Consider the following 16,892-nt stretch of genomic DNA (forward strand, 5'->3'; position numbering starts at 1 on the left):
TACGTCATCTGTAAAACGGGGATGAATCAATCAATCAATCAATCGTATTTATTGAGCACTTACTGTGTGTAGAGCACTGTACTAGGCGCTTGGGAAGTCCAAGTTGGCAACATCTAGAGACAGTCCCTACCCAACAGTGGGCTCACAGTCTAAAAGGGGGAGATGGAGAACAAAACCAAACACGCTAACAAAATAAAATAAATAGAATAATAATAATAATGGCATTTATTAAGGGCTTACTATGTGCAAAGCACTGTTCTAAGCGCTGGGGAGGTGACAAGGTGATTGGGTTGTCCCACAGGGGGCTCACAGTCTTCATCCCCATTTTCCAGATCAATTGTACTTATTGAGCGCTTACTGTGTGCAGAGCACTGTACCAAGCGCTTGGGAAGTACAAATTGGCAACATAGAGAGACGGTCCCTACCCAACAGTGGGCTCACATGAGGGAACTGAGGCCCAGAGAAGTGAAGTGACACAGCTGACAATTGGCGGAGCTGGGATTTGAACCCATGACCTCTGACTCCAAAGCCCTGGCTCTTTTCCACTGAGCCACGCACGAGTTGTTTATGCTTGTACATATTTATTACTCTATTTATTTATTTTACTTGTACATATCTATTCTATTTATTTTACTTTGTTGGCATGTTTGGTTTTGTTCTCCGTCTCCCCCTTTTAGACCGTGAGCCCACTGTTGGGTAGGGGCTGTCTCCAGATGTTGCCGACTTGTACCTCCCAAGCGCCTAGTCCAGTGCTCTGCGCACAGTAATTGCTCAATAAATATGATTGATTGATTAGATATGTACAAGTAAAATAAATAAATCAATAGAGTAATAAATACGTACAAACATATATCCATATATACAGGTGCTGTGGGGAAGGGAAGGAGGTAAGATGCGGGGGATGGAGAGGGGGACGAGGGGGAGAGGAAGGAAGACTGTGAACCCCACGAGGGACAACCCGATTACCTTGTCTCCTCCCCGGCACTTAGGACAATGCTCGGCACATGGTAAAAGCGTTCAACAAATATTCATTCATTCAATCGTATTTATTGAGCGCTTACTGTGTGCAGAGCACTGGACTAAGCACTTTTGGGAAGTACAAGTTGGCAACACGAGAAGCAGCGTGGCTCAGTGGAATAAAGCCCGGGCTTTGGAGTCAGAGGTCATGGGTTCAAATCCCAGCTCCGCCACTTGTCAGCTGGGTGACTTTGGGCAAGTCACTTCACTTCTCTGAGCCTCAGTTCCCTCATCTGTCAAATGGGGATGAAGACTGCGAGCCCCCCGTGGGACAACCTGATCACCTTGTAACCTCACCAGCGCTTAGAACAGTGCCCTGCACATAGTAAGCGCTTAATAAATGTCATGAGTATTATCATTATATAGGGACGGTCCCTACCAACAACGGGCTCACCCTGGGTGAGTGGGGTGGGAGGCCTCGCCGTTCCCCGGTGGGTCCCGCGCCTGCGCACTGACGGGGCCCTCAGGCGCCGTCCCGGGCAGCCCGGGCGGGGTCCTTCGGGCATTCGCACGGGGCAGCCCCCGCTGAGCCTTTATCATCCTCATCAATCGTATTTACTGAGCGCTTACTGTGTGCAGAGCACTGGGCTAAGCGCTTGGGAAGTACAAGTTGGCAACACATAGAGACAGTCCCTACTCAGCAGCGGGCTCACAGTCTACAAGGGGGAGACGGAGAAGAAAACCAAACATCCTAACGAAGGGCTGGGGTCCTTCGGGCCTTGGCGCGGGGTCCTTCAGGCGTCCTCGTCGGGCGGGCCCGGGGGCCTCGCTCCGGTTGCTTAGCAGCGGCGGGACGCGGCCGGCGTCGGCGCGGAGACCGAGGGACGGGACGGCCGCGCCGGAGGCGGAGGCGGAGCGCGGGGGCCGGGCTCGGGGAGGACGGAGTGACCGCGACGAGGACTGGGCCGGCCGCCCCTCCCCCCCATCCTCCCGTCCGTCCGTCCGTCCGAGCTGTGCCCGCCCCCGTGTCCCCACCCCCCGCAGGCGGTGTCGGCGTCCCGGGATGGCCGGGGTCGGCGCCGGCGCCGGGCCCCCTCCCTGCGAGCTGGACCAGCACAAGTACGACGACGCCCACAACGTCAAGATCATCTGCCTGGGGGACAGCGCCGTGGGCAAGTCCAAGTAAGGGGGCGGGCGGGGGGGGGGCCGGGGGACGGCTCCGGGGCGCGTCCACGGCGGCGGGGGGGGGAGGGGGCCACAGCCCCTGGGCAGCTCCCGGGGGGGGGGAGGGGGGGACACGGCCCCGTGGGCGGGGCCGAGGAGGCGGTGGAAGGTGTGTGTGTGTGTGGGGGGGGGGGGGGAACAGCCCCTGGGCGGGTCCGAGTAGGCGGGGGGCGGGGGGGGAAACAACCCCTGGGCGGGTCCAAGAAGGCGCGGGGGGGGGGGGGGGAAACAGCCCCTGGGCGGGTCCAAGTAGGCGGGGGAGGAGGGGGAAAAGAGCCCCGTGGGCAGGTCCGAGTGGGCGGGGGAAGGGGGGGGGGGAACAGCCCCTGGGCAGGTCCAGGTTGGCGGGAAGGATGGGGGGGGGGGAAGAGGGAAACAACCTCTGGGCTGGTCCAAGTAGGCGGGGGAGGCGGGGGGAAACAGACCCGTTGGCAGGTCCAATCAATCAATCAATCGTATTTATGGAGCGCTTACCGTGTGCAGAGCACTGGACTAAGCGCTTGGGAACTACAAGTTGGCAACATCTAGAGACGGCCCCTACCCAGCAGTGGGCTCACAGTCCAGAAGGAGGAGACAGAGACCAAAACCAAACATACTAACAAAATAAAATAAATAGAATAGATACGTACAAGTAAAATAAATAGAGTAGTAAATATGTACAACCATATAGACATATACACAGGTGCTGTGGGGAAGGGAAGGAGGTAAGGTGGGGGGGATGGAGGGGAGAGGAGGGGGAGAGGAAGGAAGGGGCTCAGTCTGGGAAGGCCTCCTGGAGGAGGTGAGCTCTCAGTAGGGCCTTGAAGGGAGGAAGAGAGCGAGCTTGGCGGATGGGCAGAGGGATTGGGGGCATTCCAGGCCCGGGGGATGACGTGGGCCGGGGGTCGATGGCGGGACAGGCCAGAACGAGGCCTAACGGTGAGGAGGTTAGCGGCAGAGGAGCTGAGGGTGCGGGCTGGGATGGACAAGGAGAGGAGAGAAGGGAGGTGAGGTAGGAGGGGGCGAGGTGATGGACAGCCTTGAAGCCGAGAGTGAGGAGTTTTTGCCTGATGTGTAGGTTGACTGGTAGCCACTGGAGATTTTTGAGGAGGGGAGTGATATGCCCAGAGTGTTTCTGGACAAAGACAATCCGGGCAGTGGCATGAAGTATGGATTGAAGTGGGGAGAGACACGAGGATGGGAGATCAGAGAGAAGGCTGATGCAGTAGTCCAGACGGGATGAGAGCTTGAACGAGAAGGGTAGCGGTGTGGATGGAGAGGAAAGGGCGGATCTTGGCAATGTTGCGGAGCTGAGACCGGCAGGTTTTGGTGACGGCTTGGGTGTGAGGGGTGAACGAGAGAGCGGAGTCGAGGATGACACCAAGGTTGCGGGCTTGTGAGACGGGAAGGATGGTAGTGCCGTCAACAGAGATGGGAAAGTCAGGGAGAGGGCAAGGTTTGGGAGGGAAGACAAGGAGTTCAGTCTTCGACATGTTGAGTTTTAGGTGGCGGGCAGACATCCAGATGGAGATGTCCTGAAGGCAGGAGGAGATGCGAGCCTGGAGAGAGGGGAGAGAGCAGGGGCAGAGATGTAGATCTGGGTGTCATCAGCGTAGAGGTGATAGTTGAAGCTGTGGGAGCGAATGAGGTCACCAAGGGAGTGCGTGTAGATCGAGAACAGAAGGGGACCAAGCACTGAACCTTGGGGAACCCCCACAGTAAGGGGATGGGAGGGGGAGGAGGAGCCTGCAAAAGAGACTGAGAAAGAACGACCGGAGAGATAAGAGGAGAACCAGGAGAGGACGGAGTCTGTGAAGCCAAGGTCAGATAACGTGTTGAGGAGAAGGGGGTGGTCCACAGTGTCGAAGGCAGCTGAGAGGTCGAGGAGGATTAGGACAGAGTAGGAGCCGTTGGATTTGGCAAGCAGGAGGTCATCGGTGACCTTTGAGAGGGCGGTTTCCGTGGAATGTAGGGGACGGAAGCCAGACTGGAGGGGGTCGAGGAGAGGGTTGGTGTTGAGGAATTCGAGGCAGCGCGTGTAGACTACTCGCTCAAGGAGTTTGGAAAGCAATGGTAGGAGGGAGATAGGGCGATAACTAGAAGGGGAGGTGGGGTCAAGAGAAGGTTTTTGTAGGATGGGAGAGACATGGGCATGTTTGAAGGCATAAGGGAAGGAACCAGTGGAGAGCGAGCGGTTGAAGATGGAAGTAAGGAGGGGAGAAGGGATGGAGTGAGAGATTTCATGAGATGAGAGGGAATGGGGTCAGAAACACAGGTGGCCGGAGTAGCACTTGAGAGGAGGGAGGAGAGCTCCTCTGAGGATACTGCTGGGAAGGATGGGAGAGTAGCAGAGAGGGATGAGAGCCGGGGGGTTGGAGAAGTGGGGGAAGTGACTTTGGGGCGGTCGGACCTGATAGATTTAATTTTGTTATCAGTTCCTCTGTTACTCCTCTCCACGGAAATCTTTAGTAAAAGGCGAAAGAGAAGTGAAATGACTTGCCCAAAGTCACACGGCTGACAATTGGTGGAGCCGGGATTTGAACCCGTGACCTCTGATTCCAAAGCCCAGACTCTTTCCACTGTGCCACACTGCTTCTCTTCTCATATTGATCTAGCTCTTACTGTGGGCAGATCAACGTACCAAGGTTTTGGAAGAGCACAGTGTAATAATAAGCAGATACGTTCCCTGCCCACAACGAGCTTACAGTCTAGAGGGGGACACAGACATTAATAAACACAAATAAATTACAGATATGGGGACATAAGTGGTGTGGAGCTGGGAAGGGGATGAGTAGAAGCAGAAGCGTGTGGCTCAGTGGAAGGAGCCTGGGCTTTGGAGTCAGAGGTCTTGGGTTCTAATTCTGGCTCCGCCACTTATCAGCTGTGTGACTTTGGGCAAGTCACGTATCTTCTCTGTGCCTCAGTTACCTCATCTGCCAAATGGGGATGAAGACTGTGAGCCCCACGTGGGACAATCTGATTACCTTGTATCTACCCTAGTGCTCAGAACAGTGCTTGGCACATAGTCTGTGCTTAAATACCATTATCATTATTATGAGTAAAGGGAGCAAGTCAGGGTGACGCAGAAGGAAGTGGGAGAAGAGGAAAGGAGGGCTTACTCAGGGAAGGCCTCTTGGAGGAGTTGGGCCTTCCCTAAGGCTTTGAAGCGGGGGAGAGTCATTGTCTGTCAGATTTGAGGAGGGAGGGCGTTCCAGGCCAGAGGCAGGACTCGGGCAAGGGGTCTCGGTTGGGATAGATGATTTTGAGGCACAGTGAAAAGGTTGGCATTACAGGGGTGAAGTGCACAGCCTAGGGTGAAGTAGGAAGGAGCAAGGTGATGGAGGGCTTTAAAGCCGACCGGGAGGAATTGCTGTTTTATGTGGAGGTGGATGGGCGGCCGCTGGCGGGTCTTGGAAATTCTTCAAATTGGGTGGGCCCTGACCATGGGTGGGGGGGGGTCTCTGTGCTTGCAGGCTGATGGAACGCTTTCTCCTGGATGGATTGTATCTTTCAATGCCTCAATTCCCCTGCCTCAGTGCACTGTCCCACATATCCCCCCCACCCTCGGCCCGCCTCGCCCCGGGACCCGTCTGTCCCTCTGCCCTGCCCAGCACTGACCCCCATCCCGCGCCCCCCCCCCCCCCCCCCCCCATCCCTGTCCCGGCATCCCCAGCGCCAGCCCCTGCCCCGCCCCACCCACCTCGTCCGGTCCGGTTTGAGCGTTCCCCGTCGGCTCCTTAGCCGGAGCCAGCCAGCCCCAGCAGCTGTCCACCTTCGCCCTGACCCTCTACAAGCACACGGCCACCGTGGACGGGAAGACGGTCCTCGTGGGTAAGACAGCGGGACGGGGCTGTGGGGGGTGCCCACCAGATCACACCAGGCTGAGGAGGTGCCTAGGGTGGGGGAAGCCCAGAGAGGCTGTGAGGGACGCCCCGGGGTGAGGGGAGACCAGACCGGGCTGCCGAGGGCAAGGGCACCCGGGGTCTAGGAGGGAGCCAGACTGGGCTGCAGGGAGCAAGAGGATGCCCACCCTGGGCACCGACTGGCCTTGGATAAGGGGAAAGTCTCTGTTCTTATCGCCATGGCCACTGCTGCCCCCACAACTGCCACCCCCCCCCCCCCCCCCCACCTGCCCTTCCCTCCGGCCAAGCTCTTCCCCATCGTCCCCTTTCCCCATCCTTCCCCTGCCTGGACTTCTACTGGGACAAGTGGAGTCATCCCCGCCCCACTTTGTCTGGCCCCATCAGCCTAACACCCCCTTCCCCCCCCACCCCCACACACCCCCGCCATACCCCCGCCCAGTCCAACTCCACCCTGCCCAGCCCCACCCCGCCTCACCCAGCCCAGCCCCTTGTGCTCAGTCTGCCCAGTTTGGGTAGGTCCCGTGGTGGCCGGTCGGGCCCCTTGTGCCCAGTCCGCCCAGTTGGGGTAGGCCCCGGGGCCCCAGGAGCCGCCGCTGTGTTGCAGATTTCTGGGACACGGCGGGCCAGGAGCGGTTTCGGAGTCTGCACGCCTCCTATTACCACAAGGCTCACGCCTGCATCATGGTGGGCACCCGGGGGCCGGGACATGGGAAGGGGAGGGCGAGCGGGGGCATGGGGAGAGGGTGGACGGCCACTTGGAGGCTATGGCCACGTGGAGGCTACGGCCGGCCGCGGGGTACAGACAGGTCACCGGCCCTGATCTCGAGGGGAGAGCAGCCGGGGCCTGGCCTGAGCCGGGGCAACGGGGACCCCTGGGCCTGGGGCCAGCCGCCACGGGAAGTGGTGTGGTCCAAGGCCCCCCCCTCCTGTCCTCATCTCCACTCTGCCAGCTGTCGGGTAGGGACCGTCTCTGTATGTTGCCAACTTGTACTTCCCAAGCACTTCGTACAGTGCTCTGCACACAGTAAGCGCTCAATAAATACGAATGAAAGAATGAATGAATGAATGAATGCCCTCCGTCGGCCCTGATCCCCGTGTTCTCCCCAGCCTCATCCCCACGCTCCCTGCAACAAGCTCATCCTGTACTTCCCCCATCCTCCTCACGTGTTCTCCCCATCCCTGAACTCTGTGGGCAGATGGGGCCGACCCAGCTTGGCCAGCGGCCGAGCGTGAGAAGCGGGTGCCCGGCCAGGCCCGAAAGGACCAGGATGGAGGTGGGGGGGGTGGGGGGGAGCATCCCTGGAACCCCTACAACCCTCCTTTCCCAGTCCGGAATAACGGGGCAGCCGGGCACCAACCTGGCCCCAATGGGCTGCCGCCTTGGCGCCGCCCCACGGGAGCCTCTGCCGCTTGGCCAGCGCCCGCGGCGCCTCCCTGCCCGCAGGTGTTTGATGTGCAGAGGAAGGTGACCTACAAGAACCTGGGCTCCTGGTACAAGGAGCTGCGGGAATTCCGGCCGGAGATCCCCTGCATCCTGGTGGCCAACAAGATCGACGGTCAGTGGTTGCCCCCCAGCCTCTCGGCCGTTGTGCCCCGCCGCCCCTGACCTCCGCCCCCTGACCCTCCCTCTCCCCCCCCCTGCAGCGGACATGAAGGTGACTCAGAGAAGCTTTAACTTCGCCCGGAAGTTCTCCCTGCCCCTGTACTTTGTCTCCGCTGCCAATGGCACCAACGTGGTGAAGGTGGGGCTTGGGAGGATGAGGGAAGTCAAGAGGACTGGGGGGCTGGGGAATGGGGACTGCCAGTGGACTCTTGGCCAGCCCATATCAATCAATCAATCGTATTTAGTGAGCGCTTACTGTGTGCAGAGCACTGTACTAAGCGCTTGGGAAGTCCAAGTTGGCAACATATAGAGACAGTCCCTACCCAACAGTGGGCTCACAGTCTAGAAGGGGGAGACAGAGAACAAAACCAAACGTATTAACAAAATAAAACCCACCCCACGCACACCTACTCCTTCCACTGCTGGCTGTGCGTGGTGGCCATTTCGGGAACGTCTCTGTTGGGCTCCGTCTTCAGTGGGCACCCAGGGACCCGGGCACCCGGGGGCCGGGACAGGGGAAGGGGAGGGTGAGCGGGGGCATGGGGAGAGGGTGGACGGCCATGTAGAGATGATGGCCACAGAGTACAGACAGGTCACCGGCCCTGATCTCGAGGGGAGAGCAGCCGGGGCCTGGCCTGGGCCGCGGCAACGGGGACCCCTGGGCCTGGGGCCAGCCGCCGCGGGAAGTGGTGTGGTCCAAGGCCCCCCCCTCCTGTCCTCACCTCCACTCTGCCTGCTGTCGGGTAGGGACCGTCTCTATATGTTGCCGACTTGTACCGCTTAGTACAGTGCTCTGCACACAGTAAGCGCTCAATAAATACGATTGAATGAATGAATGAATCATGTCAATTGACATGACAGCTCGACAGTGGGGATGCAGTCCGGGGCTACAGCCGCTAAGGCCCCGGAGCCAGGGGGTGCTTACCTATTAGTGCAAGACTTATTCGGGGGTGGGGCTGGGGGACAGGCCACAGAGGGACCCGGTGGGGCTGGGGGCTGGGGACGGGTCAGGACGAGGAGGGTTGGGTCCCGACTTGCGCAGCCCCTCCCAGCGACCCAGTCTTCCCCCGCAGCTCTTCAACGACGCCATCCGCCTGGCCGTTTCTTACAAGCAGAATTCCTCTGACTTCATGGATGAAGTGCTGCAAGAACTGGAGGTGGGCAGGCTTAGGGGGCCCGGCCGGCCTTGCCCGTGAATGGGGTGGAAGGCTGGGCCGGCCTGGGGGAATGGGGCGCGGGCAGAGCTGCTGTGTAACCTCTTCCCGGAGCCCTCAGAGCTGTGTGGTGATGGACCCCTGACAAACCCCAGGGCCCCGGGTTGGGGAGGGGGGGGGTCTCGCCCCCAAGGTCCCTCTGTACCCTGCTCCCCAGCCCCGCCCCACCCCGTGCCCTGTGCCCGCGACCGGGGCCTCTGCATCTCTTCTCATTCAGAAGTTTGAGCTGGAGCAGGAGGGGCCCTCCCCGGACCCGGGAAGGAGCAGCCCCTGCCAGGAGCCGCAGTCTGGCTGAGACTGGTCTGAGGGCCGCACCCTCCTACCTACCTGCCCGCCCCGGGGAGGGGACTAAAGTCACCAGTGCCCAGGAGCCACGTGGTCAAGAGCATGAGACTCCTCTGCTGGGGTCACCTCCCCGGTACAGTCCAGCAAGTCCACATTCCAGCCCTGCCCTGCGCTGGCCGCTGCTACCTAGCCACCTCCCCCCCCCCCCCGGCCCCTGAATTTCCACTGGTCTCCAGGGAGGGATCCCTGGCTTCCTTCCCCATCCCGTGTCAGGACCCTGCCTCACATCTGACGCTCAAAAATAAAATTATTTTTCCAACATGGCTGTAGTCTGCGTGGGGGAAGAGAACACACCCTCCAGGAGCAGTGGCGGACAGTTAGAGGGAAGAAGTGGGGGCCGGGCTCAGCCTCCCGGCCCCCACCTCAGAAGCCCCAGCTTCTGCCCACGGCCCGAGGACGGAGCCTGGGCCCCAGCCGGTCTGGGCCGGAATCCCGTGGTCCCTGCGGCCCAGGCTGGACAGCGGGGGGTTGGCTGGAGCCGCCTCCCCCCCGGGCCCACGCTTCGTGTCTGGGGGGCCGGGGGCCCCATGCCAACTCACCCCTGCCATCACCCACCTCCCTTCTGAAGGAAGCGCAAGGAGAGGGAGAGAAGCAGAGATGGAAAAAGTTTAGTCGGTTCCCACCGAGGGCTGTGGCCGAGCCCTGCCCCCACCTCCTCCTCGGCCCCGGGCCCAGAAAGACGACGGCTCAGGACGGGGCACGGAGAACCCGGCGGCGCTACTGACCGGCTGCTCCGCTCTGGGCACCGAGGCCACCGAGGCCGCAGCTTGGGGTTACCGTCTGGTCTGGGGGCCGAGGGATCACCACCCGGGGTAGGGGGACAGTACGGGAGCCACGGGGTCACCACCACGGCCGGGTCACGGTCCGGGGGCCGCGGAGTCACCGTCCAGGCTGGGGGCAGGTGACGGCTCGGGGGCCAAGCGCAGCAGGAAGGTCGCCGGTCTGGCTTCCCGTGGCTGAAGCAGCGTGGCTCAGTGGAAAGAGCCCGGGCTTTGGAGTCAGACGTCGTGGGTTTGAATCCCGACTCCGCCGCAAGTCTGCTGTGTGACGTTGGGCAAGTCACTAAACTTCTCTGAGCCTCAGTTCCCTCATCTGTAAAAATGGGGATTAAGACTGTGAGCCCCAAGTGGGACAACTTGATCACATTGTATCCCCCCAGCGCTTAGAACAGTGCTTTGCACTTAGTAAGCGCTTAACAAATGCCATCATTATTATTATTATTATTATCCAGGCTGAGGGCCAAGTGTAACCGGAGGGTCGCCGCTCCGACCTCCCGTGGCCAGGCCGCGGCGGCAGCCGGGCCAGAGCGTGCAGCTGGAGCGTCACGGACTGCGGTGGCGGGCGAGCAGCAGGCGGGCCAGGGCATGCAGCCGGAGGGTCACTGGCAGCGGCAGCAGGAGGGCCAGGGCCTGCAGCCCGGGCTGCAGCAGAGCTGCAGGGCAGGGTCCAGGCCGCGGCCCACCTGGCTGGGGCCGAACACCATGAGGGCATCGAAGGTGGCCTTGAGCAGGCGCGTGTCCTTGAGCGCCTGCAGGACCCCCGGCTCCCCGCGCCGGCCTCCGCGCAGCAGCTCGTAATTCTCCCCCGGGTCCGTGTCCAGGTCGAAGAGCAGCGGCGGGTCGTGGGCGGTCAGTGGGGTGAGGCCGTGGCAGTCCTGGTCCGGGGTCGTATCGCTGTGGAAGGCGCCTGGCGGGAAGCGCCCGGGGGTGGCGGTCATCTCATCTCAGCCCCCGACGCTCCCCTGCCGGGGGCTGGGACCGGGGCTAGTCTGTGGTCCCCGGCGGTGCCCTGGCCCCCACCGCTGGTCCCGGGGTCCCCCCGGCCTCCCCCGGGGGTCCCGGGATTCCCCGGCTTCCCCCAGCACCCTCCTGCAGCTCCTCGAGCCCCCCTCATCCCCGACCCCAACAAGCACAGTGATGGTGGGGGGGTTGTGGCGGGGTTGGAGCTCTCTTCTAGTGCCCGGGGATGGGGTGGGGGTGGGCTGGCAGTTTACCCTGAGTGAAGAAATGGGCCTTGTATCTCCCGTATCGCACAGCGAACACCCCAAGGACCTCGTCCGGCGCCGGCGGATAGTAGAAGAGGCTCTGCCGGGGGCTCTGGGGTCACAGGTCACAGTGCCACGGGTCAAGCCCGCCCTGTGCCCCGGCCCCCCAACCCTCAGTTGCCCTCTCCGCTCCGCGCCCCGCCCCCACCTTGCCGGTCCCCAGCAGCAGGGGGCTGAGGTCAAACCCATCCAGCGTGACGTTGGGCAGCTGTGCTCCGGCCAGGGCAGCCAGCGTGGGCAGCAGGTCCAGGGTGCTGGCCAGCTCACGGGTCACCCCTGCGAGGACAGATACCTGTCGGGCCGGGCCCGGCTCTGCCCCCTCCCCAAGGGGCCCACCCGGGGGGGACCTTGGGGGGCGGGGACACCCAGGAGGGGGGACGGGCAGGGGCGCCCAGGAGAGAAAGGGCTGGGCAGGGACCGGGACGGGGTGCCCAGGGCGGAGGCGAGGCTGACCGGGCTGGATGTGGCCGGGCCAGTAGGCCAGCGCCGGCTCCCGCACTCCGCCTTCGTAGGTGGTGCCCTTCCCGCACTTGAGCAACCCGGCGCTGCCGCCGCGCCACATCCGCATCGTCTCCGGCCTGGGAGGGGCGAAACGCGCCACGTGAGGGTCCTTACCCAGTACCCGCCGGGAGATGGACGCTGTACTGAGCACCTACGGTGGGCAGGGCACCGGACCGTGTGGCCACTGTGAGCGGGACGGCGGTACTGGGCAGCCCTTGTGGGGTGGATGCTCCACTGACAGCCTCCTGTGAGGAGTGGGACACGACTGAGCACACCACGAGGAGGACGCCACAGAGAAGCAGCATGGCTCAGTGGAAAGAGCCAGGGCTTGGGAGTCAGAGGTCATGGGTTCAAATCCCTGCTCCGCCAACTGTCAGCTGTGTGGCTTCGGGCGAGTCACTTCGCTTCTCCGGGCCTCAGTTCCCTCATCTGTAAAATGGGGATGAAGACTGGGAGCCCCACGTGGGACAACCCGATCACCTTGTATCCTCCCCAGCGCGTAGGACGGTGCTTTGCACACAGTAAGTGCTTAACAAATGCCATCATTATTATTATTACTGAGCAGCCGCCGTGAACAGATGGGGCCGTTGAGGGGTAGGGGCCAGCTAGACGTGTCTCCGTCCTGTGCCGAAAAGAGGATACGGAAGGGGAACCCCGCGGTCACGGGGATTGGGGAGGGCACCATCCCGGTCCTGTTCCGGCTCTGCTGCCCCCTCCGCACCGCCCCGCAGCCCCCAGTAGCCGGAGGCCGGCATCTGACCGCACCCGTTGTCAGCGGTGAAGAAGACCAGCGTGTCCTTCTGCAGCCCCAGCTCCTCCAGCGTACCCAGGATGGCGCCCACGGCCGCGTCCAGTTCCAGCAGCGCGTCCCCGAACGGGCCCCGGCCCGACCGGCCCACAAACTCCGCGCCTCCAAACTGCGGGTAGTGGGTGTGCTGGGGACAGAGGCAGAGTTGGGGGGGCCCGGGTCAGAGCCGGGGGGACTGGGGAGTCCCGGGAGGCTGAGGGCAGAGCGGGGGAGAGTCGGTAAGGGGGAGCGCTAGGAGGGGAAGTGGGAAACAGGTGGTCCTAGCGGAAAAAGCCCGGGACTGGGAGTCAGAGGACCTGGCTCTAATCCCGTTTCTGCCACTTGCCAACCGTGCGTCCCTGGGCAAGGCACTTCATTTCTCGGCACCTCAGTTTCCTCAGCTGTAAAACGGGGATCCGAAGCCTGTCCTTCCTCCTACTCAGACGATTAGCCCCACGTGGGTCAGGGCCCGCGTCTGGCCCGATCAGCTGAGTTCCGGCGGCCCCGGCTTTGGGAACGGGAGTCGGCACCTAGATACAGATACCACGAAACAAGGGCGGTGAGGGGGCTGGACGCACGTGGGAAGAGTAGTAGAGGAAGAAGGGGCGGTGCAGGCGGGCGGCGTCGGCCATGAGCTGCTGGGCGAAGCGGACGTAGCGGCGCTCGAGGCCGGGCAGGTCCAGGGGCTGCTGCAGCACCGTCAGGTTGTCCAGCAGCGGGACGGGCACGACGCCCTGGTCGCAGGTGCCCCAGCAGCGCTCGGCCGGCGGGAAGCAGGTCAGGTTCTGGCAGGGGCCCTGCGGGGCCAGGATGGACGCCAGTGAGGCCGGGGGGGGCCCGGCCAGGGCGCCCACCGCCTTCCTTCCCGCCCCCGCCCCCCCACCCGGCCCCCCGCGCCTCGCCCCTACCTGGTCGTGGGAGTAGGGGACCCCCAGGAAGCGCTGGAAGCCCTGATGGGGCGGCAGGAAGGAGCCGTTGGCGCCCACGCCCAGGTGCCACTTGCCCGCCATGCCGGTGAGGTAGCCGCGGGCGGCCAGGACCTCGGCCACCGTGACCTCAGCCAGCGGCAGGCCCCCACGCGAGCCCGGGTAGAGGACCCCCGGGAACAGGCCGGAGCGCGTCTGGTAGCGGCCGGTCAGCAGGGACGCCCTGGGGGCAGAGCGGGACGGGGTCAGGGGACGGCGGGGGGGGGGGGGGGGAAACTGAGGCAGCGCCGGGGAGGACCCGGCGGGGGGGGCGGGAGGCGGGAGCCCGGGACCAGAGACGATTTTCGCACGGTTTTGACACCTGTCCACATGTTTTGTTTTGTTGTCTGTCTCCCCTTTCTACACTGAGAGCCCGTTGTTGGGAAGCTGCGTGGCTCAATCAATCAAACAATCGTATTTCTTGAGCGCTTACTGTGTGCAGAGCACTGTACTAAGCGCTCGGGAAGTACAAGTTGGCAACATATAGAGACAGTCCCTACCCAACAGTGGGCTCACAGTCTAAAAGGGCTCAGTGGAAAGAGCCCGGGCCCGGGAGTCAGAGGTCATGGGTTCGAATCCCGGCTCCGCCGCTTGTCAGCTGTGTGACTTTGGGCAAGTCACTTCACTTCTCTGGGCCTCGGTTAACTCAGCTGGAAAACGGGGATGAAGACTGTGAGCCCCACGTGGGACAACCTGATCACCGTGCATCCTCCCCAGTGCTTAGAACAGTGCTTGACACATAGTAAGCGCTTAACAAATACGATCAGTATTATTATTATTGTTGGGTAGGGACTGTCTCCATATGCTACCGACTTGTACTTCCCAAGTGCTTAGTCCAGTGTTCTGCACGCAGTAAGCGCTCAATAAATATGACTGAATGAATGAATGAAAGGGTGGGCCCGTTGTTGGGTAGGGACAGTCTCTATATGTTGCCAACTTGTACTTCCTAAGCGCGTAGTACAGTGCTCTGCACACAGTAAGTGCTCAATAAATACGAATGAATGAACGAGGGTGGACAGGAGGAAGCTGGAGAGGGCTCTGCGCACAATGCTCTGCACTAAGTAATCACTCAAGAAATATGACTGACTGACTGAATGAATGAATGAAAGGGTGGGGAGGAGGAAGCCGGAGAGGGCCCTCTGCACAATGCTGTGCACACGGTAAGCGCTTAATAAGGACGACCGAGTGAATGTGGCTGTGACTTCTATCCATCCATCAATCAATCGTTATTTATTGAGCGCTTACTGTGTGCAGAGCACTGTACTAAGCGCTTGGGAAGTACAAGTAGGCAACATATAGAGACAGTCCCTACCCAACAGTGGGCTCACAGTCTAGAAGGGGGAGACAGAGAACAAAACCAAACATACTAACAAAATAAAATAAATAGAATAAATATGTACAAGTAAAATAAATGGAGTAACAAATATGTACAGACATATATACATATGTACAGGTGCTGTGGGGAAGGGAAGGAGGTAAGATGGGAGGATGGAGGGGGGACGAGGGGGAGAGGAAGGAAGGGGCTCAGTGTGGGAAGGCCTCCTGGAGGAGGTGAGCTCTCAGTAGGGCCTTGAAGGGAGGAAGAGAGCTAGCTTGGTGGATGGGCGGAGGGAGGGCATTCCAGGCCAGGGGGTCACACTTGTAGACTGTGAGTCCGCTGTTGGGTAGGAACCGTCTCTGTATGTGGCCAACTTGGACTTCCCAAGCGCTTAGTCCAGTGCTCTGCACACAGGAAGCGCTCAAGAAATACGACTGAATGATCGAACGCGTGAGTGAATGAGGGTCCGAGAGCGGAGAGTTAGAGGAGGAGGGGCTGGAGGGAGGCCGGGGCCGGGGGCCGGGGGCCCGGGGGCCGGGGGCCGGGGCCGGACCTGGAGGGGCTGCAGAGCGGGCAGGTGGCGTAGAAGTCGGTGAAGCGGAGCCCCGCCGCCGCCATCCGGTCCAGGTGGGGCGTGGCCGAGCGCGGGTGGCCGGAGCTGCCCAGGTCCCCGTAGCCCAGGTCGTCCGCCAAGATCAGCACCAAGTTCGGGGGGCCGGGCGGGGGGGGGCCGTCCCGGGCGCGGGCCCGGGCCGCCACCGGCACCGGCACCAGGCCCAGGCCCAGGCCCAGGCCCAGGCCTAGGAGGAGCCGCAGCGGGGCCGGGGCCATACGGGCTCGGGGGAGGCCGGACGCTCCCGGTCCTCGCCTTCCTCCTCCCGGTCCTCCTCCCGGTCCTCCTCCTCCCCCCCCCGGGGGCGGGGCTCCCGGGGTCCGGGGTCCGGCTGGCGGCCGCTCGGGCCCGGGGCCCCTGGGAAATGCAGTCCCCAGGCCCCAACCCGGCCCGCCTCAGCATCACCGTCAGCAACGGCATTTAGGAGGACGAGGACGGCATTGGTTAAGCGCTTACTATTCATTCATTCAATCCTATTTATTGAATGAATGAATCGTAAAATCTCCAGTGGCTACCAGGCAATCTGCGCATCAGGCAGAAACTCCTCACCCTGGGCTTCAAGGCTGTCCATCCATCCCCTCGCCCCCTCCTACCTCACCTCCCTTCTCTCCTTCTCCAGCCCAGCCCGCACCCTCCGCTTCTCTGCCGCTAATCTCCTCACCGTACCTCGTTCTTGCCTGTCCCGCCATCGACCCCCGGCCCACGTCCTCCCCCGGGTCCGGAATGCCCTCCCTCTGCCCATCCGCCAAGCTAGCTCTCTTCCTCCCTTCAAGGCCCTACTGAGAGCTCACCTCCTCCAGGAGGCCTTCCCAGACTGAGCCCCCTCCTTTCTCTCCCCCTCGCCCCCCTCTCCATCCCCCCGTCTTACCTCCTTCCCTTCCCCAAAGCACCTGTATATATGTATATATGTCTGCACATATTTATTACTCTATTTTACTTGTACCTATCTATTCTATTTATTTTATTTTGTTAGCATGTTTGGTTTTGTTCTCTGTCTCCCCCTTCTGGACTGTGAGCCCACTGTTGGGTAGGGACCGTCTCCATATGTTGCCAACTTGTACTTCCCAACCGCTTAGTACAGTGCTCTGCACACAGTAAGTGCTCAATAAATACGATTGATTGATTGAGCACGTACTGTGTGCAGAGCACTGGACTAAGCGCTTGGGAAGTACCAGTTCTCCACCCTTCCTCCCTTCAAGGCCCTACTGAGAGCACACCTCCTCCAGGAGGCCTTCCCAGACTGAGCCCCCTCCTTCCTCTCCCCCTCCCCACCCCCCCCGCCTTACCTCCTTTCCTTCCCCACAGCACCTGTATATATATGTATATATGTTTGTACGTATTTATTACTGTTATTATAAGTGAGGCAATTATTATTATCACATTATAATATCGTAAATTACATAATTATATATAATAATTTATTATTATTACTGTTATTATTATTATTATTGAGGAGTGAGGCAAGGGTTCGTCCCCATG

General features: G+C 61.1%; 2 protein-coding genes across 3 annotated transcripts; one reads left to right on the top strand and one right to left on the bottom strand.

The window, feature by feature from the left end:
- Positions 1 to 1,906: 1,906 nt before the first annotated feature.
- LOC119919854 (rab-like protein 2A) lies at positions 1,907 to 9,446 on the top strand. 2 transcript variants are annotated; one of them, XM_038740655.1, is made up of 8 exons: positions 1,907 to 2,139; positions 5,634 to 5,663; positions 5,912 to 5,991; positions 6,628 to 6,707; positions 7,468 to 7,579; positions 7,668 to 7,765; positions 8,700 to 8,783; positions 9,058 to 9,446. In XM_038740655.1, exons 1-8 carry the CDS (start codon positions 2,021 to 2,023, stop codon positions 9,133 to 9,135), a joined length of 681 nt encoding a protein of 226 aa, XP_038596583.1. In that variant the 5' UTR covers positions 1,907 to 2,020; the 3' UTR covers positions 9,136 to 9,446. The 2 variants fall into 2 exon arrangements, with proteins under 2 accessions (XP_038596583.1, XP_038596657.1); XM_038740729.1 differs by having other exon boundaries at positions 2,102 to 2,129.
- An 896-nt stretch (positions 9,447 to 10,342) lies between these two features.
- Positions 10,343 to 15,640, bottom strand: ARSA (arylsulfatase A). Its single transcript, XM_038742265.1, has 8 exons — positions 15,354 to 15,640; positions 13,426 to 13,666; positions 13,096 to 13,314; positions 12,496 to 12,665; positions 11,683 to 11,807; positions 11,378 to 11,505; positions 11,179 to 11,281; positions 10,343 to 10,871 (listed from the first exon to the last, which is right to left on the bottom strand). Exons 1-8 carry the CDS (start codon positions 15,629 to 15,631, stop codon positions 10,564 to 10,566), a joined length of 1,572 nt encoding a protein of 523 aa, XP_038598193.1. The 5' UTR covers positions 15,632 to 15,640; the 3' UTR covers positions 10,343 to 10,563.
- Positions 15,641 to 16,892: the final 1,252 nt, after the last annotated feature.

The sequence above is a fragment of the Tachyglossus aculeatus genome, chromosome 1, assembly GCF_015852505.1.
Source record: "Tachyglossus aculeatus isolate mTacAcu1 chromosome 1, mTacAcu1.pri, whole genome shotgun sequence".
NCBI classification, from domain to species: domain Eukaryota; kingdom Metazoa; phylum Chordata; class Mammalia; order Monotremata; family Tachyglossidae; genus Tachyglossus; species Tachyglossus aculeatus.